This window comes from Neoarius graeffei, chromosome 11, assembly GCF_027579695.1.
Source record: "Neoarius graeffei isolate fNeoGra1 chromosome 11, fNeoGra1.pri, whole genome shotgun sequence".
Taxonomy (NCBI): Eukaryota; Metazoa; Chordata; class Actinopteri; order Siluriformes; family Ariidae; genus Neoarius; species Neoarius graeffei.
The window spans coordinates 60,744,804-60,772,023 of record NC_083579.1 but is presented as its reverse complement, the minus strand read 5'-3'; the positions used below and the strand labels follow the sequence as shown (position 1 = coordinate 60,772,023).

Here is a 27,220-nt window from a genome sequence, read left to right as displayed (position 1 = left end):
TTAGATAACTAACTTTGTTCTTCTGCCACAATACAAAACAATCGTATCTTTATCAGTGATTTATGATGCAGAAATAGCGGAATAGGCACTTCCAGCATCCCTGAATTTCCCCATAAAGCAAAACAGCTGTTGTGCGCTCATCGCCATGTTAGTGTGGAATTCTCTCGGGCTTTATTTCAAATGACTACCGATTCCCTCCATAGGGACACTATACCGGATACAAAATAATGGACTCTGTGCGCTATTTAGTGTACTACATGTAGGGAGTAATTGAGGATGGAGCCTTTTCCTGCCGCTACAGCCGCATTCCCCTGAGCGCGGTGGGCTGCGGGTTGAGGTCGCGCAAGGGGAGAGGCACGGATTTCCACAGGGCTGTGGGACACGGGGAACGGTATTCGCTGCTCATCCTGGTGGTTTTCGACTGTGGAAAGGACTTCTTTCTTAGAGGCGTCGGTTTGTTTTACGGACTGTCTGTACTGCCTATGAACTCTATTTTTGTGGGAGAAGTTCTGTCAAGTTAGTTAGCTCGCTAAGGTTTTCGGCTAACCAGCTTGGCTGCTATAGCTACACTGTCATTAGCTAGCTTACAAGTTACTTTGTGGTTAGCCAAACGTAGTTCGTAATAGAATCTAATTAATGCGTTAATATTTTTTTGCAGATTATTATTTTGTACTAAATAGTGTCGCTTAAACCGAGGTTTAATAAAACACTTCCATTGTCGAGTGGTTGAGGTATTTAAGAGTTAACCTTACCTAGTGCAATTATTTCGCTAGCTACTTAGCTTTCTAGCTAGCATATCTTTCTCTGCTGCAGGGTTTGCTCACCTTAGCTGGTTAGCAGCAGAAGACAAATTTGATTTATTTATCTTTTTTTTTTTTACAAAACATATACATACCGTTTTAAGCATGAACGGCTTGTTATTTTCTTGCAAACGTTTTATTGAGCAGTGTGAAGAGTGGAGCGACATGCACATCTAGGTCGGGATGATATTTCTTTAATTTTTTGACTCGACTAAATTTCGACTCCCAACAACTTTCGGAAAATGTAGCGGATAATATTAGATGAACGAAATAAATACGACTAGCTCAAGAAAAACAAACAACTAGCTAGCTTTCTAGCTAAGACCACCATGGTTCTGTGTTGTGTATGAATGGGAGCATGAAGTGTTCTCTCCTGGAGCTTAGCTAGCTAGCTGTGTGTGTTTGGAGCCTCAGCACCGACGTGGCTAACTGACCCCCTTTTTAATGTCTCTGTTTATATTTTCAACACAATTCTGTCAGATATTGTAAAGGCAGGGACTACTACATTTTTTTTGTTCCACCATGTCGGGGGAAGTTCGTTTGAAAAAGCTGGAAAAACTCTTCCTGGATGGTCCTGTCCAGTCTAATGGCCAGTGTTTCAGTGTCGAGTCTCTTCTGGATGTGCTCATCTGTCTGTATGATGAGTGCAATAATTCCCCCCTCAGGAGAGAGAAGAACATCTCCGAGTTCCTAGAGTGGGGTAAGTGTCATCGCACATGGTGGTTGGTTTGAAATTGATCGCTTTATTAGCTATACCACAAGCATTGATCATTTTGTTCAACTGATCCTGACCGTAGCCGATCTGTTATTCTGCACAATGCCGCCTTAGAAGAAGAAGAAGAAGAAACCTTTATTTGTCACAAGCACAGTGAGATTCATCCTCTGCATTTAACCCATCTGAAGCAGTGAGCACGCACGTGCGCACACACCCAGAGCAGTGGGCAGCAGTGTTGCCAGATAGGAAATATGCAAGTATCGTACCAAAACCTCAAAATTATCGTTTTTCTCATCTCGTTATCTCTAGCCGCTTTATCCTGTTCTACAGGGTCGCAGGAGCCTATCCCAGCTGACTACGGGCGAAAGGCGGGGTACACCCTGGACAAGTCGCCAGGTCATCACAGGGCTGACACATAGACACAGACGACCATTCACACTCACATTCACACCTACGGTCAATTTAGAGTCACCAGTTAACCTAACCTGCATGTCTTTGGACTGTGGGGGAAACCGGAGCACCCGGAGGAAACCCATGCGGACACGGGGAGAACATGCAAACTCCGCACAGAAAGGCCCTCGCCGGCCACGGGGCTCGAACCCGGACCTTCTTGCTGTGAGGCGACAGTGCTAACCACTGCACCACCGTGCCGCCCATTATCGTTTTTTTGTGAGAAATTATCGTACACAAACAAAACGCATACAATATAGTTATTTTAGCTGTATTTTAATTTCCAAAGAATATTACTTAAGTTTTTAAACAGTAATTCACAATATTCCCATAGTAGAGGGAAAACTATGAGACAAAGAGAAAGTAAATGCACAATTACGTAAGACTAGAAAGATTCGAATTCAACCTCCAGGTCGCTGTCGCCGTCCGATGCCACACACGACGACACACAGTGTTTTCACATTGCCAATGTCAGTTGACTCATCAATCAACACACTAAATTTCTTAGTTTTCAGAATTTCAGCAAGGCTCTCGGCATAACAATCACCAATCACGTTTTGTTATGGCAGTCGTTTTCGTGCGTCCAAGGGTCATGTTTTGGGCAATTTGTGAATCTTTGAAAATGTCCTTTAAGACTAAGACCAAATGGTCGGAATTTCTCACAGCCACATTGTGCTCTGCCATGAAGCCTGCAAGCTTGATCTCTGCACTCTTCACAGCGTCGTCTAATTTTTGTTTTTCAGGTGGTTTTTGTAGGCAGTGTGCTATTGACTTCTGAGATGGTGCAAGATTTTTCTTTTTTTTCTGAATGCTTCTTCGACTTTTCGTGGTTTCTCAAAACTGTGCTCTCTGCTACCATTTGAATGTTGCAACAACGGCAGTATGCCTTAGCATCATTTCCCGGCACAGGTTTTAGCCATCCGGAAAATTTAGGATCTTTCTCCCACTCTGTCCGGCAAGTCTGTGGCCTGTGCTTACTTTTCCGTTGCTCTTCGGATGCTGCCTTTCTCTTTGCTCTTCCACTTTCATCCTCCCCTTCGTTTTCTGAACTCATTTAGGCACTTTTCTTTTTACGTCTCTTTTTCGACAGTTTCTCTCTTCTCGCTCAGCTGCTAGGCTCAAAAGTTGTGTATGGTAATGATGCATACATTTCTATGGCTACGTGTTTGTGGTTACGTGTGTGCGTTCTGTGTATGTCTTTTGATGGCGCCTGAGTGGAAAGCCTGCGAAATGATTCTTGGGGGTCAGAGAGAGAGAGGGATGCGTGTTTGATCGTACAGAGGGCAAAATTATCGTACAAATACGACAATTATCGTACATCTGGCAACACTGGTGGGCAGCCACGCTGGAGCAGTCAGGGGTTAGGTACCTTGCTCAAGGTTCACTTCAGCCCAAGGCTGCTGCACGTTAACCTAACTGCATGTCTTTGGACTGTGAAGGAAACCCATGCAGACACGGGGAGAACATGCAAACTCCACACAGAAAGGCCCCTCGCCAGCCGCTGGGTTAGAACCCGGAACCTTTTTGCTGTGAGGCGACCTTCACAACTGTCCATCATTTAGTAGACCCTTCTCAGCACTGACCCTGACCTGGCATGGTGTAGGAGTCTGTTATGAGTGTATCAGATGCTGAGCTGCACTGCTGAATTGAGAATAATCAATCGGCCAAATATACATACCTCTCCAGCCTGATCACCATGGCTAAAGCACAGATGCCCAAGTCTGGTCCTAGAGAACTTCCTTTACTGCACATTTTAGTCTTTGTTCTCCTCCCATCACCTCGATTCAACTCATCAGCTAAGTAACAGCCATTCCTGAGTCGAAGTGGATGTGTTGGAACAGAGAAAACACTAAAATGTGCAGAACAGCTGGCACTCAGGAGGACCTGGATTTAGGAACCTGTGGGCTACAGGATTAATATTAAAATGATTCTAAGGAAAACGGAGTGTATCGTGTGTAACTGGTGTACCAACAAAGTAGGCAGGTTGAATAAATTGCACATTAAGTACACACAGTATGCAAACCTGTTCTGCCTGATACTCATACCAGCGGCCCACACAATAGCCTGCCACTACCACATCTGTGTGAGTGCTGAGAATGATCTACCACCTAAAAGATTATCTGGTCAGCAGTTATCTCTTTGCGTTGATGGATGGAGTAGAAGGCGGTCACAAATTGTGCATAGCAGACAGTATTTGCTTACATACAAAGTGTACGTACATGATATGCATACCAAACAAAGTGTTCAGTGAGTGTAGCTGCTGTCAACTGATCACATGCTTAAAGTTCTTGGACAGATGATGTTTATTTGGTGAGCAATCTCTGGCTGATCGTTTTTTTTTTTTTTTTGGGGGGGGTTGGGCTAAATGTTTCTCTAAGGTGTCATCACTAATATAAGCATGTAAACTTGTGTGTGCATATGTGCACTTTAGGTTACTGATTGCATTTTTTCAGTGCTAGGGGTCCTGTAAAGTCCCAGTGCATTTCCAGTGTGCATAAAGCCTTTACTAAAGTCAAGTAACAACATGCTGTGAAATACTTAGTCATGTCTGCATACTGAACTGCACGGCTGAGTTAAACATCAAGGTTCAGTGTGTTGCCCCGTTTTTGTTTTTAATGGGACCACATACACGAAATGACTGAAAGTTGTGACAGTACATTTTATAAATTACAAGCATCGTCATTTCTACTGATAGTTTACATATTTCTAAAATGTGAGTGTATTATAAGCTTAGGAGTAGAACAAGTACACTCTGTAAAGTATCTTGGTGAAATAAGCAGGCCTGTAAATATTTTTTTCATTAGATGCAGATTAATCAGAATTGTGAAAATTCTGGCATGGGTATTTCGGCTCTCAGCATTTCCTCATAACCTTCAGCAAGTCAGCAAAAATGTATTGCACTGTGCTATGCAAGCGGAATGTGTTTTTTTTTTTTTTTTTGTAGTGCACGTGTAATATAGTAACTCTCACTGTATTACATTACATTTGTTAAACCTGTACATCTCTCACATTACATTTGTTAATCCTCTGCATCGTCTGTTCTTTGCCCATAACAGCTGAGTCTTTAAGGGAGTTTGTGTAGCCTATAAAAAGGCCAAGTCTTGGAAAATATAAACAGTCGTTCCCATTTCAAAGGAGTTATTCTTGGTGTCTGAGCATTCCTTATCAGTGAATACTTCAAAAGTATACTAAATACACTTAAAGCAATTACTGTGATTTTATACAAATAAGTGATTATTTGATAATAGCTAGTTAGTTTGTTTTACTCTCCCTCCTTGTAGAATGAAATTTGGCATTTAGGGCTTTGATTTACATATTTATTTCTAAACACTATTATCTAGATAAAGAATTAAACATGTCTGTTTCTTTTTGGAAAACGTCATGTAACGCTTGAGCTCCTCTTATGCCATGTACACACGTAGCCGGGTATTTTTAAAACCGAACATTTTCCCCCCCTCCGTTTATAAAAATGTTTTATCCACACCACCTCGTCTTCGAAAAAAATCCCTTCCACACATAATCGAACATCTGCGTTTTCAATCACATTCATAAGCATTCCAAACCTGTAGATGGCTATTTCCCCAAATCCTACCCCCTAATCACATCGCCTGTGCTCTTGGAGCAGTAGTTGGGCTTCTAAAATTAAACATGTAAATAGCACCTGCACAATAATTAACGCTTTCAAGGCACTACTCCGATCCATTACTCTTTAGCTAGCCGCACACTACGCCGATTTTCAGCGTACCGAGCCAACTGAAGTCGCGAGTCAGGCGTAAAGACTAGTTTTCGATGGTCCCGACTCGTCTCACAGCCGATTCGAAAAACTAATCGGGAGCCAGACTGATCGGCGAGAGTCGCTAGCAATAGCCAATCATATCTTTCGCATATAACACGTGACATCATTAAACACAATTTCTAGCGCGAGAAATACGTGTTGGTAGCACCTAATGCAGGTATATACTGTAATTCCATAGACTGAAGCTTTATCCATAGACACAGTGGGCTGGAAAGCCACTCTGCTCAAGTTGTGTGGCTGAACTCCAAATCGCTTTAACTCCCGTATATAAGTGCACTATTTAAGGTTGGGAATAATAGCTCATGCAGCCTAGATAGTGCGCTACATATTCCGTGTTGTGTCATTTGTAATTCAGCCTGTAGCATCTTCAAATGTTGGATTTAACAGTAACTATATCCAATAGCCAATCACAAAGCTATTAAGTTGTCACGTGTCGCTTCAATCGCGACTGCACTCGTCAACAGTCGGGGGATATGTGCGTGCCCTGTCGGGAGTCGGCTCTGAAATGGGTCGGTTCGGTACCGCGTGGATCGCCGTGGTGTGCGGCTATCTTAAGTCCATGCTTAATCTGGCTTCTGCAGTAAACAAAGGTCGCACGTTTGACGTCAGGGCAGATTTGTTGTCATTTTTTTGGCGCAGATTGTGACGTTCTAAAACGCAAACCTCCGGTTATCTCTGTCTACACTAAAAGGCATACACGGAGTTTTCAAAAATCTTCACTTTGCCCGGAGTTTTTTTAAATATTCGTTTTTGATGTGTTTTCATGTGGATGACAGGCCAAAACGTAGAAAAATATCTTCGATTTAGCAGATACCCGGCTACGTGTGGACGGGGTCTTAGAGAACTATTAACATGTAGCCTAGTATTAAGAACTACGCTAGAACAAGCTGGAACGTGTATCCCGTCTGTCAGCCAGCCAGTTTTGTTATGACGGTCATAACCTTGTGATGCGCTTTTAGAGATGTTTCAGCCCAGCTAACTGAGTACGGATGATGAGTGTATAGCCTGTTCAGATGACGAGCCTTTGTCATTAATGTTGTTAGTGATTTGTCTTGTTGGAATGTTATTGTGTGCTAGAAAAAACTCCCAAATTAGTCAATTATATGTATTTCTCATTAGTCAATTATATGTAGTCAATCATCAGGCTTTTCTTGTTCACGTTAGTGTTCTATTGTTATCACTTATTGACAAGGACGCAATGTTTTCCATCTATGAGCCTGATCCAGAATTGTGATGTTGACGTTTGAATTGTCACACGGGATCTCCACAATCCTCTGTTGAAACACAGAATGCGAGGCTGATTTGCAATATGATCAACATGAGAACATTAGCGCAAACCTCCATTGTATCCAAGGTTTCACATAACTTGGCAACGAAGCTTTCAGAGAGCTGAGTTGGTTATTGTCAGCGTTGGATCAGTACCTGTCTGGATATTGACTGATACTTGAAGCTACTTTGGTGTTATATTGGGATGAGGACAAAGCAGTGAGTGCTAAAATAACCAAGATGTTGTGATAAAAGTGCAGTTTTACTGAATGCATATTAGTTTCCGACAAACCCCTTTGGCTTACTGTGCTACAGGAAAGTTAAAACACAAGATAAGTGTTGAGCTCTGCAAGCTTGGGTTTTAAGGCATGTATAGGTCTATGAATGTCACAGATGCAGAGCAGGATCGGTTGGTTTTATGGCCCAACTGTTTAACGGAAAAAGCTGACTAAGGGAACAGTCCCTGACATCTTGTGGTATTTCAAGAAGGCCAGTTATAAGGGGGTTTCACATACCATAACTCGTAATCACCAGTCCAAACAGGTCAATTTATTGACATTTATGTCCGGTCTTTACCAAGACAGGAAGTGCTTTCTAAGTGCTTCGAAGTGCTTTCTTCAGCATTTGCATAACAAAACTCGGGGGTGTGTTTTGCATTACAGAAAATTCTAGGTGTATTAAGACATCTGAACATTGTGGGGGGGGGAGTAAAGGGAGTGTTAGGCCCTGTCCACACGGCAATGGATTCAGGTGAATCTCATAAAATTGTTTATCGTTTCGGCCTGGCGTCCACACAGCACCGGCGTTTTGGGTGCTCCAAAACGAAATCTTTTGAGAACGGGTTCCAGAGTGGAAAGATCTGGCAACGGCGCCGTTGCGAAGTCGTCTGGATGAGTAGAACGGATTTGTTTATGATGTCACAACCACATGTGCTTCACGCCGGGTAGAAGTGTAACGAACTCGATGCGAGTTGTCAACAAATCCTATAACTTGGTTCATGAAACGCGCTTACAAAATATTTTCACTGTGAATATTTATTGTGTAATGGTGCAAAGTGAGAGAGAGAGAATAGCCCTTAGGGCAGAGTCAATCCCACCAGCAAAAATAGGGAAAAAAAGGAGCGATCTCACCTCTTCAGATGTTGGTTTAAGTCCTACAATACATTCCTCAAAAAGGGCGTAGAAGAACAAATTAATCCATCAACATGTAGCATTCAATTTATTCCGGACCACTAAAGACGCCGCCTTCCGCGTAGAATCATACGTCATCCTCGCTGCCATATTGGATAGGTCAAAGCGGAGAATAAAGATGCCTCATTCATGTGCTGCGTTTGACTGTACCAACAGGTTTACCGTCCAAACGAGATCACATGGGGTTACCTTTCACAGGTGAGACTGGAAAAATACTTTTCATTGTATTTGGTCATTATAACGTAATTTTACGAACAGATTTTTCTGACTTTGTGGCTAATATGAAGTCTCATGCATAATAGTTTATGCGCATGCGTCCTTACTTCTTCTATTGTTGTGGTGTCTCTGATGGGACCGTCTTACAGCGCACCTAGAGGTGTGGCATGTGTATTGCATCGTTTTCAGCAAGCGTTGCGTTGCCATATGTACCTGATATTTTACTGATCCGTTGCCCATGTGGACGCGATATTTTATTTTTTAAATCTCGTTGCCGTTGTCGTGTGGATGTAGCCTTAGACTGCAGACGTTCAGACTTTCACCTTACAGATTTATTTTGTAATTTATATTGTTTCTCTTGTAATGCACTGAAGATATTCATAAATAGCTGAGCTATTGTTGAAGTGCATTGTTTTCAGGTAAGGGCAAGTTCTGGTGTATTCTCTTATAAGTTCTCTTATAACACAGGGATTTGCCAATAAATAATTTCCTACTGTACAAAAAGTTGCACATTTTAAAGGTTTATAGTTAGATTTAATGTTGTGGAATGTCCAAAAGATGAGTTAGTTTCTGTTCTCATTTGTGTTATACCAGAAAATGCAAACTTCTCTGTCCTAAAAACATTCCTATTCTGATAAACGTCACTGTGACTATTGCAAAGCACTTAGAATGAACCTCTTTCCTTAAAGGTTAAATAAATATCTCCTAACAAAAAAACCTCAAAACACATCACTGGTTACGCACTTTAATTTATTTAATTTACAGTTTGTTGCAGCCAGAACTACAGTCTGATGTGCTGTTATGAAAATAATGCTCACCTTCTGATCAATCAGATTCAAGCATTCAGCCACGCTGTGGTATAAAGTGTGTAAAAAACTTGAGTGCTGTGACTGTCCAGGACTTGAGTCTGACACATCTGAACTACATATATTAACAAATGTTATTTGATCTGTTGTCAATAAAATGTTAAAGGAGTAATATGCAACAAATTGCTTCTTGTAAAAAAAAAAAAAGTCTATGTTCACGGTGCTGGGTATCGACATTGCAACACCACTGTTGAAAAATAAATTGCTCCATGTTAATGCAAATGTTGTATTATTTTTTTGACATACCTAAAGCTAGCCCTGCACTAGAGGATGATTGAGCCAATTTTGGGTCCGTTTCACTCCTTCCGATAATCACGGGGGCGTTCCTGACTCGAGGCTTGTCGGAAGTGATTATCTGCCCAAATAATTCTGTGCTTTGAGGGGTTTACAGACAGTCTTGGTCACCAAATCTGTTGCCGCGTCTCCATTTTCAACTTGTAAATATCAAGCATGTTTTTGTGACTCAAAATCCTGTGTGAAAGGAACAGCATTGGGGAAAGTATGACTGTCATTACAGAATAGAGGGATTTCTGAATCACCCAGAAAATTTAAAAGGTCCATGAAAGCCAGTATGCACCTGAATTTTGTGAGAGAAATTAATTAATTTTTTTCGTGGTCCAAATCCTGCGCTCTGATTGGCTGGCGAGCGGGTCCGTATCCTACAGTACGGACCCTGGTTATGGACCTCTAGCGACTCGCTCGTTCACAACAACAAACATAGTAGTACTTTTTTTTTGTCAAATTTATCTTTTTTTTTTACAAGATTTATTTATAAAATTATCAAAAATCTTACATTTTTTCCAGCATTTCTCAGGAGAATAGCATTAATTTTACAGCATGGATAGCGATAACGACAGTGTTCACAGCGAAAGCGTGTTTTACTACCCTGAGGAAGAAGAAATAAAAGGGAACATTTCAGGAGAAAGCTAAAAACTGTAATTTGCCAACACAGAGCAAAAACATGACTGAATCCTGAATGACTGTTTTGTATAAATAGGGGACTACATAGGTGGCAAAATGTAGTGGGTTTTTTCTGCCATGGAAGTGCACTTGTATACCGAGGAGAAAGCAATTTGCATTACAGCCGTGAATGAGGATTCAAAATGGCGGCTCGGCTCGGTTTTCCCTTTCGGGCGCTCTCGTTTTCTGTTAGAATTTGGTAAAGAAAAAAATAAATACATTATTTACCAGCTTAAGGTCGGTCCGTATGGTGAAATACCGTGACCTCAGCCTTGAATACTGACCTCGGCCCAGAGGGTTTCGGTCAGTACTTTCAAGACTTCGGTCACGGTATTTCACGATAAGGACCTCCCAGCTGGTAAATAACACACATGTATTCCCAAATATGTTGCATCTGTTTGTTAGATTGTGGTGGTTTTTTTTTTAAAGACAAATTTGCAGCTCGTAGCTCCATGATATCCTAGTGCTAGATTTGTTTTCTCAGACTTCTGGTGTTATGTGTCAATCAGATGTATATGTAATAGAAAAATATATATTTAATGATTAGTTGAAGCTTAATACATAATTGGGTTTTGATGTTGAGCATTGTGAACACGTTCCCATAATAAATGAATGTTTTTATGGCAGAGCTCCATACTTAAGAGAATATGATGCATTAGCAATCTGATTTTTGATGAATTTTGTAACCATATGACATCTTTACATACAGTGGTGCTTGAAAGTTTGTGAACCCTTTAAAATTTTCTATATTTCTTCATAAATATGACTTAAAACATCAGATTTGCACACAAGTCCTAAAAGTAGACAAAGAGAACCCAGTTAAACAAATGAGACAAAACTATTATACTTGGTCATTTATTTATTGAGGAAAATGATCCAATATTAAATATGTGAGTGGCAAAAGTATGTGAACCTTTGCTTTCAGTATCTGGTGTGACCCCCTTGTGCAGCAATAACTGCAACTAAATGCTTCCAGTAACTGTTGATCAGTCCTGCACACCGGCTTGGAGGAATTTTAGCCCATTCCTCCATACAGAACAGCTTCAACTCTGGGATGTTGGTGGGTTTCCTCACATGAACTGCTCGCTTCAGGTCCTTCCACAACATTTCGATTGGATTAAGGTCAGGACTTTGACTTGGCCATTCCAAAACATGAACTTTTCTTCTTTAACCATTCTTCGGTAGAATGACTTGTGTGCTTAGGGTCGTTGTCTTGCTGCATGGCCCACCTTCTCTTGAGATTCAGTTCATGGACAGACGTCCTGACATTTTCCTTTAGAATTTGCTGGTATAATTCAGAATTCATTGTTCCATCAATGATGGCAAGCTGTCCTGGCCCAAATGCAGCAAAACAGGCCCAAACCCTGGTACTACCACCACCATGTTTCACAGATGGGATAAGGTTCTTATGCTGGAATGCAGTGTTTTCCTTTCTCCAAACAACGCTTCTCATTTAAACCAAAAAGTTCTATTTTGGTCTCACTGATCCACAAAACATTTTTCTAATAGCCTTCTGGCTTGTCCATGTGACCTTTAGCAAACTGCAGATGAGCAGCAATGTTCTTTTTGGAGAGCAGCGGCTTTCTCCTTGCAACCCTGCCATGCACACCATTGTTCAGTGTTCTCCTGGTGGTGGACTAGAGCTGGGCGTTAAATAGATTTTATCGATTAATTTGCATTTACAGTTAAGGACGATGTGTGTGGTTTTTTTAATGAAAATCGGTTTTCTCTGTTTTAACTTCCGCCACCGACGCTCCCCTCTGCGCATGTGCAGAACAGATCGGGCAGCAGGGATGGATCGGGCACTGACACTGTAGCCTTCCTCCCGCGCGCTTGCCATAGACGCACACAAACAACATGGCAGTGATTTGGACGAAAGCCGCAACTTGTGCCCAAGAAAGGAGTAACTTCCTCCGTGATCTAGAATTGGTTCGGTTTTGCAGCGTCGGACGCAGACCAAACAAGTCCTCGTTGTAAGGCGTGTTTGAAAATGGTTGCTTCCAAAGGAAGCAGCACGACGAATTTATTCCAACACCTTAAACAGAAGCATGCAGCAGAGCGGGAGAAGTGCTGCTCCCAGCCGAATGAACACAGCCGCAGCACGAGCGCACCATCTGCAGTAAAGCGAGCAACCGTCCCTGACACATTTTCAAACTGTGTGCCTGATGATAAGAATGGGGCACAGTGGAAGGCAATTTTAGTAGGGGGAAAAATCGATTAAAATCGGATATTTTGTGAAAAAATCTATTTTTTAAGTCCGTATCACCCAGCTCTATGGTGGACTCATGAACATTAACTTTAGCCAATGTGAGAGAGGCCTTTAGTTGCTTAGAAGTTACCCTGGGGTCCTTTGTGACCTCGCCGACTATTACACGCCTTGCTCTTGGAGTGATCTTTGTTGGTCGACCACTCCTGGGGAGGGTAACGATGGCCTTGAATTTCCTCCACTTGTACACAATCTGTCTGACTGTGGATTGGTGGAGTCCAAACTCTTTATAGATGGTTTTGTAACCTTTTCCAGCCTGATGAGCATCAACAACGCTTTTTCTGAGGTCCTCAGAAATCTCCTTTGTTCGTGCCATGATCCACTTCTACAGACATGTGTTGTGAAGATCAGACTTTGATAGATCCCTGTTCTTTAAATAAAACAGGGTGCCTGCTCACACCTGATTGTCATCCCATTGATTGAAAACACCTGACTCTAATTTCACCTTCAAATTAACTGCTAATCCTAGAGGTTCACTAGGGTGCATCAGTTGCTTCCTAAAAATGAAAAGTTCCACTGATCATGATGCATTTATTTTTTATGTTCCTTTTGGTAAGAAAACACACTGGGTGAAATATTTTGACAAAATTCAAAAGTTTAATGGTGGCACCAGGAGCTCAAAGTTATGGAAAAAGCTGCTATTTTATGACAGTTTCGATCACTTTTCATGAAACATTATGGCACCTTATAGAGTATACCAAATATCTTAGATACACATTTTTAGTAAATATTCTAAATATATTATCAAGCACCGGGCGGCACGGTGGTGTAGTGGTTAGCGCTGTCGGCTCACAGCAAGAAGGTCCGGGTTCGAGCCCCGTGGCCGGTGAGGGCCTTTCTGTGTGGAGTTTGCATGTTCTCCCCGTGTCCGCGTGGGTTTCCTCCGGGTGCTCCGGTTTCCCCCACAGTCCAAAGACATGCAGGTTAGGTTAACTGGTGACTCTAAATTGACCGTAGGTGTGAATGTGAGTGTGAATGGTTGTCTGTGTCTATGTGTCAGCCCTGTGATGACCTGGCGACTTGTCCAGGGTGTACCCCGCCTTTCACCCGTAGTCAGCTGGGATAGGCTCCAGCTTGCCTGCGACCCTGTAGAACAGGATAAAGCGGCTAGAGATAATGAGATGAGATTATCAAGCACGGTTTTAGTTGTTCATTGAATCATTGTTCAACTACTTTTAAACAATACAAATGTATTATGAATCATGTTAATGCTTCTCAATCCCTTGCAAAGGTTCTTAACATGATCTCTGGGTCACAAGAAATCAATAAATGGAGTCCAACATTGTGATTCAAACCTTACGCGAAAACATAAAATAAGTGTTTTTTGGCAAAAAATGAACCTTATGGTACCACCATTAGACTTTTGAATATGATCAAAAAACTTTACAGGATGTCTTTATTGGTGAAAAGGAACACCCAAACAAAAATGCATTAGATTTTATGTAAGTGAGGGCAACTGATGCACCCTAAGGTTCACATACTTTTACCACTCACAGATATGTAATATTGGATCATTTTCCTCAATAAATAAATGACCAAGTATAATTATTTCTCATTTGTTTAACTGGGTTCTCTTTTATCTACCTAGGGCCTCCGATTGTCCGCAATCGCGGAAATTGGGGTCAGAAACGGAATCTACGGAGCCCCTCTGGTGACATGGGTGAAAAGAAAAAAAAATATTCCGTGGCCACGAGTTAATAACGTGTGGGAACGAGATCCTATTCCATGGCCACGACTTGCTTAATGCGTGGGAACGAGATGATTATTGGGTGGCAACGAATTAATAACGCGTGGCCACGAGATGATTCAATTTCCAGCCTGATGGGATGATGTCCAGTTTTTGAGCGGCCGTCAATTGTGCAGTAAATACAGGATTTATCCTGCATGATGAAATCTATAATTTCCCCGAGGTCAGCATATTGTCTACGTTTGAGCCCGTGCTTTTTGAGCAGCCGAATTAAGTGTCTCTTGCTCAGAATTACTCCATGTCTAACTGCAAGTGATTTTAAGGATATCATTATAATTCATGCCTAGATTAAAATAAAACGAAATCAGATCAAACTTGTCCATTTTTGTGGCTGAAGCTACTGATGCCAGAAAGTCAACAGTCTCAGTGATGAAATGACTAACACTTCTCGTGGCCACGCGTTATTAATTCGTGGCCACCTAATAATCATCTCGTTCCCACGCATTAAACAAGTCGTGGCCACGGAATAGGATCTCGTTCCCACGCGTTATTAACGCGTGGCCACGGAATATTTTCAAGCACAAAGGAACTCCTAATGCTGTATTATAATGGTGATCTTGAAGGCAGATTTTGAACAGTCAGATTTCCATTAGTAGTTTGCACCAAGGCTTTTCAGTTTAACATTATATAATAGCAACTGATTATTTTCATGATTTAATGGTTTGTTCTTAAGTTATGTTCCGAAGAATGATTTTCTATATAAAGAGTTTGAAGACTTGTGCATTATTAAATGAATAATTTACAGGCAAAATGTAAATTAAACTGAGTTAACTGTTAAATAATTTGAATCATTTAAAGTATATATTAAATGGACACTGTCACACTTTGTTAGACCTGTCGTTGCACTGAAAACATTGTAAGCAATAACAACAAATCATTTTATCCATGTTTGAAAAACATGGATAGAATGATAACTGAGATTGTTTTATTCAAATGTATAAAGAGTAAGGATAACCATGAAAGTATTAATATACAATATAAAGTTTTTTTTAAAGAAAATAGCAGGAGCCGGTCAACAATCAAGTTAACAGCACTAATTAACTACAGTCTTAAATAAATGAAACATGTTTTCAGTGAAGTGAAATTTAGTGTTGATTCTAAGGTGCATTAAGATATTAGACTGTGTACAGAAAGTTTAAAGCTGTATATGAAGTTGTACTACAGCAGGCCAGTAAAGCAGGATTATAGGGATAGATGCACAAGGACAACAAACATGCAGATGCCTCCCAACACCAGTTACCTGAGACATAAAATTTCATGCATTTATTACATGTACTTAAGAATTCTGATTCTGAATTATGTATATGTTGAAAATCTAAAAATGCCAATTTAGTTGTCATTTGAGCATATAACTGAAACAAATTGTCTGAAATAGAATTGAAACGGAATTAGCCATTCTCTGAAATGGAATTTAATGTTTTTTGAAACGGAAAATAGGAGGCTCTATCTACCTTTAGGACTTGTGTGAAAAATCTGATTGTTTTAGGTCGTTTTTTTTTAAGATTTAATTTGTTGCTTATATTGCGCAAATTAACATGAAATATATGATCAAATGCACGTTACAAAATATTATAATATGGGCATATACGTACATGTGGCGTGCGCGCGTGTGTATTGCAGAAAAAATATTAATCCCTAATATAAACTAGCTAGTTGTAAACTCCTATTGAATAGAAACGTCTTAACTAATTTCTTAAAGTTGTTAAAATCTTTCTCCTGTTTAATCTCTCGAGCAAGTGTATTGAAAAGTGTTGGTGCAGCTGCTGCAAAGGCCCTATCGCCGCCAGCGTCGTCTTTGTCTTGGCATTGAATGGTGTGAGAGAAATGTCATGGTTTCTGCGTAAAGCATATGTGCTACATGACTTAATCTGAACCAAATTACAAATGTATGCTGGTGCAAACCCATACATTGCCTTGAAAGTTAAAACTAACATTTTAAAAACTGTTAATTCACTAACCGGGAGCCAGTGCAGATAGCACAAAACCAGAGTAATATGAGAAAAACAAGGTGTAGCTGTAATAAGCCTTGCTGCTGCATTTTGGACTCGCTGTAATTTGCTAATAGACTTGGCCGAAAGGCCATACAAAAGACTGTTGCAATAGTCCAATCTACTTGTTATAAAGGAATGAACTAGGATTCTAGAAGTGTCAGCAGAAAGATATTTTCTAATTCTCCTGATGTTATGGAGATGAAAAAATGCAGTCTTACAAGTGTTCTCAATATGAGGTACTAGACTCCTATTACTGTCAAATATTGTTCCTAAATTCTTGGCAGTTGAGACATTAACTTCACCCACTGTTAACTTGTGAATGTTAACCTTCTTGAGCTGATGTTTAGTCCCTATAATTAAGAACTCGGTCTTCGCATCATTCATTTTCATCTTGTCCATTGCCATCCACGCGCATACTGCTTTCGATGCACCTCTCCATCGCAGCAATGCACTCCACTTGACTTATACTGCAGTCCGCCTTGAACGACAGATATAATTGGGTGTCATCTGCAAATGCATGTGCCACTGGTAAGTGTTCCTTGATGATAAACAACTTACTGGCATATAGTGAAAAGAGTAAGGATCCTAGACAGGAACCCTGTGGCACTCCGCACGATAACTGGAACTTGTCTGAAAGACCCTCACCATATACCACTCGCTGTGCACGGCCTGACAGATAGGAAGCGAACCACTGAAGTACTCTTCCTGTGATACCAAATGATGTCTCAAGTCAACGGAGGAGGATTGTATGGTCGACCGTATCAAAGGCTGCACTCAGATCTAACAGCACAAGTAAAATCACATGCTGACGGTCCATGCTCAGTATCATTTTGCACTTTTAAAAGTGCTGTCTCCATGCTATGGCTTTTTCTGTAGGCTGACTGTAGTTCAGGAACTAAGCCATGAGTTTGCAAGTAGTCAGATACTTGTTCACAGACTACGCGTTCTGTCAGCTTAGAAATGAACTGTAGGTTGCTAATTGGGCGCAGGTTGTTAAACACAGCGTCTAGTCCCGCTTTCTTTAGCAACGGCTTAACAATAACCTCCTTCCAGACTTCAGGGAAATATCCATTAGCCGATGAGTTGATCAAGTGAGTGACGACTGGTAGTAATATATCCAAACATTCTACCAAGACTGGCGTAGGCACTGGATCCAATTCACAGTACTACTTGGCAGAACTCATGAGTTTTTTAACGTCATCTTCACTAAGCTGACGAAAGGACAACACAATACTACAATCCTCTTGTCATCAGGGACCAGGTCACGAGAGGATGATTCCAGATGCATGGCATCAACTTCACTCCTAATTCTTGAGATCTTATGCACAACGAACAAGCCAATATCATTAGACAACACTGTGTCGTCAGAAGCATTTGGAAAGCAAAGTTCACTTTTTGGTATTGGTAGCGCTTTTGCAGCTTGAAAGAGTTTGCTTTGATTATCACAATTTTCAGAGATGAAGTGTAGTATGTCTTTCGCTTCATTTATCGGACGAATCACATGATTTCTCTGGGCCTTAAATAAATTAAAATCTTCAGTTGACTTGCTCTTCCTCCACGCCCTTTCAGCCTTCCGTCAACATCTTTTTGCAGCATCAATCACGCAGAAGTATAGAAAATCCTAAAGGGTTCACAAACTTTCAAGCACCACTGTACCTGTGCCACCATAGGGAACACGATCGTAAGTGCAAGGCAACGAAGCTCGTAAACACTTGCCCACCGGACAACAAAATTTGTATCTTTTATTTACATAAGATGGATGAGTTTTTTCCAGCACTTATTTTTAATTTGCTTTTTAAAAGATAATGTGGGATTATTTATCAACACTGTAGCAGCCTTTGGCAGTAAAGGGCATATTCTGGACCAATTTCGTGGTTTTTTTTTTTTTTTTTAATATGAAAGTATGTCCCTTTACACACTCATCCAGAAGGGTAATTTTGCACAAGGCCATCTGTCTACAGCAGGAAAAAAAAAAAAAAACACGTCTGGAAAAATCCTGAGGGAGTCTGGAGCCAGATTCGTGACGTTACCTGCGGAAGCGCCAGCAGGCTGCGCGAGCTTTGCATGGTTTCAGTGCACAGCCTGTGTAGACCAAGCGCTCCCATTTCTCTCTCATTGTCCGGTCTTTTGGAAAACGAGTACTAATCCCATCATGATTGGTGTTGCTACACCCTCCTACGATACATCTGTTAACCATTTTAATAGTTACGCGATAACGTTGAAGAAATTTGCAGAAAACCACCAGGTCGTTTTCTCATAAACAAACATTAGCCTCTCAAAGTCTTGTGCTGAACCACAGTTCAACCAATGCACAGAGCACAAAATATAATAAGCAGCGCACAGAAACTTTCCATTGTGCATGAATGATGGATCAGGATGACAGACAGCAAAGCTTTATAACATACTCTGACAGAGGCACATCTGGATATAAATACAGCAGCGAGTGTCTGTAGCATAACAAATACAGCTCCCTGGGCTGACGGCTCTGCCCGTAACCAGAATGAGTGACCGCTCTGGCCACCATCACTTCTTACAAACACGTTTTAGATTCATCGGGAGCTCCACTTTTAGGCAGTCTGTGTCTCACACACACCATATGAGTTTCTGTTCCGGATGCATGATCTTTTGCAATAGCTTCTTGGACTCTGTTTGCTCTCTGCTGTATCTGTACTCACACACTTGAGTATACAGTGGGGCAAAAAAGTATTTAGTCAGTCACCAATTGTGCAAGTTCTCCCACTTAAAAAGATGAGAGGCCTGTAATTTTCATCATAGGTATACCTCAACTATGAGAGACAAAATGAGGAAAAAAATCCAGAAAATCACATTGTCTGTCTGATTTTTAAAGAATTTATTTGCAAATTATGGTGGAAAATAAGTATTTGGTCAATAACAAAAGTTCATCTCAATACTTTGTTATATACCCTTTGTTGGCAATGACAGAGGTCAAACGTTTTCTGTAAGTCTTCACAAGGTTTTCACACACTGTTGCTGGTATTTTGGCCCATTCCTCCATGCAGATCTCCTCTAGAGCAGTGATGTTTTGGGGCTGTCGCTGGGCAACACGGACTTTCAACTCCCTCCAAAGATTTTCTATGGGGTTGAGATCTGGAGACTGGCTAGGCCACTCCAGGACCTTGAAATGCTTCTTACGAAGCCACTCCTTCGTTGCCTGGGCGGTGTGTTTGGGATCATTGTTATGCTGAAAGACCCAGCCACTTTTCATCTTCAATGCCCTTGCTGATGGAAGGAGGTTTTCACTCAAAATCTCACGATACATGGCCCCATTCATTCTTTCCTTTACACGGATCAGTCGTCCTGGTCCCTTTGCAGAAAAACAGCCCCAAAGCATGATGTTTCCACCCCCATGCTTCACAGTAGGTATGGTGTTCTTTGGATGCAACTCGGCATTCTTTCTCCTCCAAACACAAGTTGAGTTTTTACCAAAAAGTTCTATTTTGGTTTCATCTGACCATATGACATTCTCCCAATCCTCTTCTGGATCATCCAAATGCTCTCTAGCAAACTTCAGACGGGCCTGGACATGTACTGGCTTAAGCAGGGGGACACGTCTGGCACTGCAGGATTTGAGTCCCTGGCGGCGTAGTGTGTTACTGATGGTAGCCTTTGTTACTTTGGTCCCAGCTCTCTGCAGGTCATTCACTAGGTCCCCCCGTGTGGTTCTGGGATTTTTGCTCACCGTTCTTGTGATCATTTTGACCCCATGGGGTGAGATCTTCCGTGGAGCCCCAGATCGAGGGAGATTATCAGTGGTCTTGTATGTCTTCCATTTTCTAATAATTGCTCCCACAGTTGATTTCTTCACACCAAGCTGCTTACCTATTGCAGATTCAGTCTTCCCAGCCTGCTGCAGGTCTACAATTTTGTTTCTGGTGTCCTTTGACAGCTCTTTGGTCTTGGCCATAGTGGAGTTTGGAGTGTGACTGTTTGAGGTTGTGGACAGGTGTCTTTTATACTGATAACGAGTTCAAACAGGTGCCATTAATCCAGGTAACGAGTGGAGGACAGAGGAGCCTCTTAAAGAAGTTGTTACAGGTCTGTGAGAGCCAGAAATCTTGCTTGTTTGTAGGTGACCAAATACTTATTTTACCGAGGAATTTACCAATTAATTTATTAAAAATCTTACAATGTGATTTCCTGGATTCTTTCCCCCCATTCTGTCTCTCATAGTTGAGGTATAGCTATGATAATTACAGGCCTCTCATCTTTTTAAGTGGGAGAACTTGCACAATTGGTGGCTGACTAAATACTTTTTTGCCCCACCGTATGAGTGCATTTAAAGCAGATTAAATACACAAGGAGATCTTTTTTTAAATTGTATTTTGTTAATGCTTCTTTGTATCCTTTGATTAACTGGATTTTTTTTTTTTTGCATTCTCAGTTTTTAGTACTTTGTGACTGTGTAGTCTCTCACTTTATAGTCCCAGTTGAATTGTTTATTTAAAATGTGCAATCTATTACTGTTAACCAACATAAACAGCCTTTGAGCTTGCAGTTTGTTTTTTTATTTTTTTAAACTGCAGTAGACTGACTGACTGCTTTAGCTGCATGCAGTAGTGGCTCTGTGACTGAGATTCTTACCCTCTATGGAAGTCGTATTGCACTGCTTGCTTGTTGCTTTGCCTTTATATGGTCTCTCATTGCAGGGCAACCCAGGAGATGAGCAGTATGGTTTGTTTAATCTATATCTACATGCTTACCTCACTACACAGGAACACGGTGATATTTCTGATGTGAGGGTGGTGATTATTTTGTGCTGTCAGCATGTTTTATGTTATTGCCTGATTTTGATCATGGGCATGACTGTTTGCATCAGTTTAGTGAGCATTTGTATGATGGTTTTGGATTTTTCTTTTAATAGCTTTACAAGGATCAAGGATTTTTATTGTCGTCGTGAGTCATAACGAAATTCAGCTTGGTGCACTCCTAGGAGCAATTAAAAGGGATTTAAAAAAAAAAAAATTTCACCTTTATTGGATAGGACAGTGTAGAGACAGGAAATGAGCGGGAGAGAGACGGGGAGGGACCTGGAAATGACCTCAGGTCGCAATCGAACCTGGGTCCCCGGATTTATGGTATGGTGCCTTATCCACCTGAGCCATGACGCCCCCAGGGATTTTTAAAAAAAGGGAAATCAATGACACCCACACACAAGTGATAAGACAAAAACCGGTGATTTTTAAAAAATAGTTACAATTATAAATAATAAGAAAAGGTAAATGCATGTAGTTCCAAGTGGAGGCCGCAGCAGTAGACTGTAAAATGCATTGGTGCTAATAAAGTGCAATAATGAAAGCAGCACATCTCACTCTCATTCACCCACGCACAAATGCGCGCGCACACCACTACCACCTATACATGAGTCCATATCAAGTCCACGCTGTCGTGTGTGGGAGGGGCAATGGTTTGGGGCAGGGGTTGTGGGTAATGGAAGTCATGAACATTACAGGACATGAAGTCTGTTTTATTGAAGTTATAAACTGTTCATTGATGGAAATTTTACATGTTGCACTGTGACCTTGTGGAAAAAAATTTTTCTCCCTTCCCTTAGATCAGAAGTTACTGCTCATTGCAGAACAGAATAAACTAGACTGCATTTCCACAGAGAAAATGCAAAGTGTGCTTGCTGAGCAGTAGCAGAACAGCTCTCATGCTAGCATGCTAAAAGCTAGCATGCCAACATGCTAATAACTAGCATGCTAACAGCTAGCATACTAACGTTAAAAGCTAGCATATTAACATGTCATTTGTTAAAATTTTAACACTTTAATATGCTGACAGCTATCATGTTAACAGCTAACAGGCTAAGGCTACATCCACACGACAACGGCAACGAGATGTTATTTAAAAATATATCGCGTCCAAATGGGCAACGATCAGTAAAATATCAGGTCCATATGGCAACGCAACGCTTGCTGAAAATGATGCAATACACATGCCACACCTCTAGGGGCGCCGTAAGACGGTCCCTTCGGAGACAGCAGAACAATAGAAGTAAGGACGCATGCGCATAAACTATTATGCACGAGACTTCATATTAGCCACAAAGTCAGGAAAATCTGTTCATAAAATTACATTATAATGACCAAATACAATGAAAAGTATTTTTCCAGTCTCACCTGTGAAAGGTAATCCCATGTGATCTTGTTTGGACGGCAAACCTGTTGGTACAGTTAAACGCAGCTAATCTTTATTCTCCGCTTTGACCTATCCAATATGGCGGCGAGGATGACGTAAGATTCTACGCGGAAGGCGGCGTCTTTAATGGTCCGGAATAAATTGAATGCTACACGTTGATGGATTAATTTGCTCTTCTACGCCCTTTTTGAGGAATGTATTGTAGGATTAAAACCAACATCTGAAGAGGTGAGATCGCTCCTTTTTTTCCCTATTTTTGCTGGCGGGATTGACTCTGCCCTAAGGGCAGAGTCTCTCTCTCTCTCTCTCTCTCTCTCTCTCTCTCTCACTTTGCACCATTACACAATAAATATTCACAGTGAAAATATTTTCTAAGCGCGTTTCATGAACCAAGTTACAGGATTTGTTGACAACTCGCATCGAGTTCGTTACACTTCTACCCGGCGTGAAGCACTCACAGTCATGTGGTTGTGACGTCATCGTAAACAAATCCGTTCTACTCGTCCAGACGACTTCACAACGGCAACGTTGCCAGATCTTTCCACTCTGGAACCCGTTCTCAAAAAGATTGCGTTTTGGGCACCCAAAACGCCGGTGCCGTGTGGACGCCAGGCCTAAACGATAATCAATTGTATCGGAGTCACCTGAATCCGTTGCTGTGTGGACAGGGCCTAATATGCTAATGGTTAATATGTTAACTTTTAGCATGCTAACACATTGAGGGTGACATGCTAACAGTTAGCATGCTAACATGCTCAGGCGAACTCGCTAACCGCAAACATGCGAACTCTGCATGCTACCATGCTAATCCTAACATGTTAACAGCTCTCATGATAACATGCCAATGGTGAACATGCTAGCAACTCGCAAGCTAACAGCAGGCATGTTGTAATAGGTAACATGTTAACAGCTAGCATGGTAACACGTGAGTGCTTATATGCTAATTGCTATCGTGCGTGCGTAAGTATTCCTAATAAAGTGGCCATTGAGTTGAAGTTGATTTGCTGTCAAAGTCTCAAATGAGCAGATCCTTGCTAAATGCATCATCACCTATGGGGGAAGGGAGGAATGACTCGGTCAAGCTTCCATTGATTAGCGGCAAAATGGAGAAAAAATGGATGGATGAAAGGCAAGACAAAGACGAGTGCGGGTCAGAACCGATATCGTGTGTGATGGGTGATTTGGCCTGAGGTGCTACAGTATATGAAGTTTGGTGGATGTGTGATGAAGTGTTCCTGAGCAAAACTCCATTCATTTGAATGGGGCCAAAAATCAATGGAAGCCTATGGAGATAAAAAGAGATGCGTGAAAACCATGGAAAAGACGAGTGCAGGTCTCAGATGAGGGGATGGATCTGTGCGGGGACTTGGCCTGAGGCATCAAGTGAAGTTTCTTGAAGTTTGGTCACTTGGTTAAAAAAATTGATGGAGAGTGAAAGTTTTTCTCCTGAAACACCATTCATTTTCAATGGGGCCAAAAATCAATGCAAGCCTATGGAGGAAAAAGGGATGAGCAAAAAGAAAGGAAAAATGAGTGCGGGTCAGAACTGATTGCATGTATGTGTTGGGGGAGTTGGCCTGAAGTATCACATGAGGTTTGGTGCATCTGCGATGGAGCGTGTCCGAGTAGGATGATTCGATTCATGAGCCCTATTCATTCTCTGGGGGGGGAACAAAAGAAAAACGACAAGAACAAGAGAACGGGCGCGTTGATCCAAAAGCTGTATACAAGCACACTACACCACTTCGGGCCAGACGTCTCAGAGTTGGAACAGTGTCTCGATCTCGAACACCCTAGGAGGAGTAGTGGATCCAAAAAACGTGTCAGAATAAGGCAGAATAAGTAAACTTAAGAACAATAGTGTGCTTGCCTTTGGCAAGCACGCTTGAGTAAGCACACTAATTAGAGGGGAGTAATTGCAGTTGGTAATTTTATTTACTTTTAATCTCCTATTTATAACCAAAAACAGTTCTGCATTTTATTTATATGTATATGATGATATTTAATATTGTAACTTATTTTTTTCGCGGCCCGGTTTCCACCAAATTCTGCGCTCCGACTGGCTAGTGGGTCCGTATCCTACGATATGGACCTCTGGCAACTCTCTCGTTCACAACAACAAACATGGTAGCAATTTTTGTCAACATTTTTCGCCAGCATTTCTCAGGAGAATAGCATTAACTTTACATCATGGATAGCGATAACGACAGTCTTTACAACGAAAGTGAGTTTTACTACCCTGAGGAAGACAAAATAACATTTCAGGAGAAAGCTAAAAACCTGTAACTGTTGCTAACGCCGAGCAAAAACATGGCTGAATCCTGAATGACTCAATTTTGTATAAATAGGGGACTACATAGGTGGTAAAATGTAGGGTTTTTTTCCCCCCTGCCATGGAAGTGCACTTGTATACCGAGGATGAAGCAATTTGCATTATAGCCGTGAATGAGGATTCAAAATGGTGGCTCGGCTCGGTTTTCCCTTTTGGGTGCTCTCGTTTTCTGTTAGAATTTGATAAAGGAAAAAAAAAAAAAAAAATATATATATATATACACACACATATATATATATATATATATATATATATATATATATATATATATATATATATAAATATACCAGCTTAAGGTCGGTCCGTATGGTGAAATACCGTGACCTCGGCCCAGAGGGCTTCGGTCAGTACTTTTTTCAAGACCTCGGTCACAGTATTTCACGATACAGACCTCCCAGCTGGTAAATAACATATGTGCGCCATTCAGTACTTTGGTCAGGAAAGCACATCGTTTCTCAGATTAAGTAATGATGGACTAATATAATTCAATTTGTTTATTTTTTAATAGCGCTTTTAACAATAGACACTGTCGCAAAGCAGCTTTACAGAAGTTTAATGACTTTAAACATGAGCTAATTTTATCCCCAATGAGCAAGTCTGTGGCAAGGAAAAACTCCCTCAGACGACATGAGGAAGAAACCTCGCGCGGAACCAGATTCAAAAGGGAATCCATCCTCATCTGGGTGATAACAGGCACCGTGATTATAACAGTTTTGTTGAAGTTATAAACTGTTCATTGATGGAAACTTGAGTGCAAAACTGTTCATGACAACTGCAGTCCTAAAGTTAGCAAGTCAACTGTAGTCCTCAGCCATAAAAGCATTACTGTAAGAGTCCAGAGTGTCCTCCAGGTGTGACTTTCAACTGTCCATATGGGGCCGTCCTCCACAGGAGCAATGTGATGAGGCTTCAGCCAGACACAGGGCATCAGGATGGGTCAGGCAGGTCCAAGGAGCAGAAGAGGTCAGCATCTCGATCTCAGCATTGACATGTAACTCAGAGGGACAGACAGAGTGGTGGGGGGGGAGAAAACACAGGTATACCCAGTGTCACCTAATGAGTAGGAACAGTATACATTTTGCGCTGTGCAAGCAGGGACTCCGGCAAAACTAACTATGACAGCATAACTAAAAGGGGAGAGCCAGAAGGTAACACAGGCATGAGGGAGCCCCGGGACATAAAGCAGCAGCCGCTACACCGTCAACAAACTCCGACTGAGCAAGCGAGTGGGGACTGACAGCATCCATACATCCCAGTTTACCAAAACACTCTAAGGACCCTCCAGATCTACTCCTTTACCTCATAAACACCATTAACAAAAGGCTTGACTAAACAGATATGTTTTCAGCATAGACTTGAACGCTGAGACTGTGTCTGATTCCCGAACACTACTTGGAAGGCTGTTCCATAACTGTGGAGCTTTGTAAGAAAAGGCTCTGCCCCCTGATGTAGCCTTCATTATACGAGGTACCAGCAGATAGCCTGCACCTGTTGATCTAAGTAGGCGTGGCGGGTCATAGAGGACCAGAAGTTCACTCAGGTACTGTGGCGCAAGAACATTCAGTGCTTTTAAAGGTCAACAGTAGTATTTTATAAACAATACGAAATTTGACTGGGAGCCAATGCAGTGTGGATAAGACAGGGGTGATGTGGTCATATTTTCTAGTAAAGACTCTCTTGCTGCTGCATTTTGAACTAACTGGAGCTTGTTTATGCACTTATTAGAACATCCAGACAATAATCCAACCTGGAGGTAACGAAAGCATGAACTAGTTTTTCTGTGCCGTGTAGTGACATTAAATTTCTTATCTTAGCAATATTTCTGAGATGACAGAAAGCTATCTGAGTAATGTTATCGATATGAGTTTCAAATGAAAGACTGGGGTCAATAATCACTCCGAGGTCTTTTACTGCTGCATGTGAAGAAACAAAGGCAATCCAGAGTTACTGTGTCATCAGAAAACCTATTTCTAGCTGCATGTGGTCCGAGTACAAGTACTTCAGTCTTGTCAGAGTTGAGCATCCAGTGTCTAATGTCCTTTACACATTCCTCAATTCTATTAAGCTGGTGTGTCTCATCTGGTTTTGCAGAAACATACAACTGTCCATGTATACAACTAATCATCTTATTCCTGGTCTGTATAATTGCATATTTATCAGTCCTGTTTTATGAATGTTTTAACAGTAAGTTTGTAAACATAATGGCCATATGTACCAAATTTACATGCTGTCAGATTAAAAAAAGTACGTACACAAATTCTACCACAGGCTTCCTTATTCCTCAAGTTATTCGTTGTCCTATATTTATGATCACACTCGTGTCTGCCTGCACTGTCTGTGAATTTGAATAACATTTAACAGCCTGAAAAATGCTTGATTTGCGGTTGAATAATCAACAATTCTAGCAGGTTGAGTAATTACAGTAGTAGTAAAGTGTAACTAAAAATAAGCTTGATAACTTCAGTT

The 27,220-nt window shown here is 41.3% G+C and overlaps 1 protein-coding gene across 4 annotated transcripts in view; it reads left to right on the top strand.

The window, feature by feature from the left end:
• Positions 1–290: 290 nt before the first annotated feature.
• cdc42bpaa (CDC42 binding protein kinase alpha (DMPK-like) a) overlaps positions 291–27,220 on the top strand; it is a 126,167-nt gene continuing 99,237 nt past the window's right edge. For 3 of the 4 annotated variants that reach the window (XM_060934435.1, XM_060934437.1, XM_060934436.1), the window contains exon 1: positions 291–1,500. In XM_060934435.1, coding sequence (XP_060790418.1) covers positions 1,323–1,500 — 178 coding nt within the window. In that variant the 5' untranslated portion in view covers positions 291–1,322. The remainder of the gene's footprint in view (positions 1,501–27,220) is intronic. The other variant, XM_060934434.1, reaches the window with a different exon arrangement.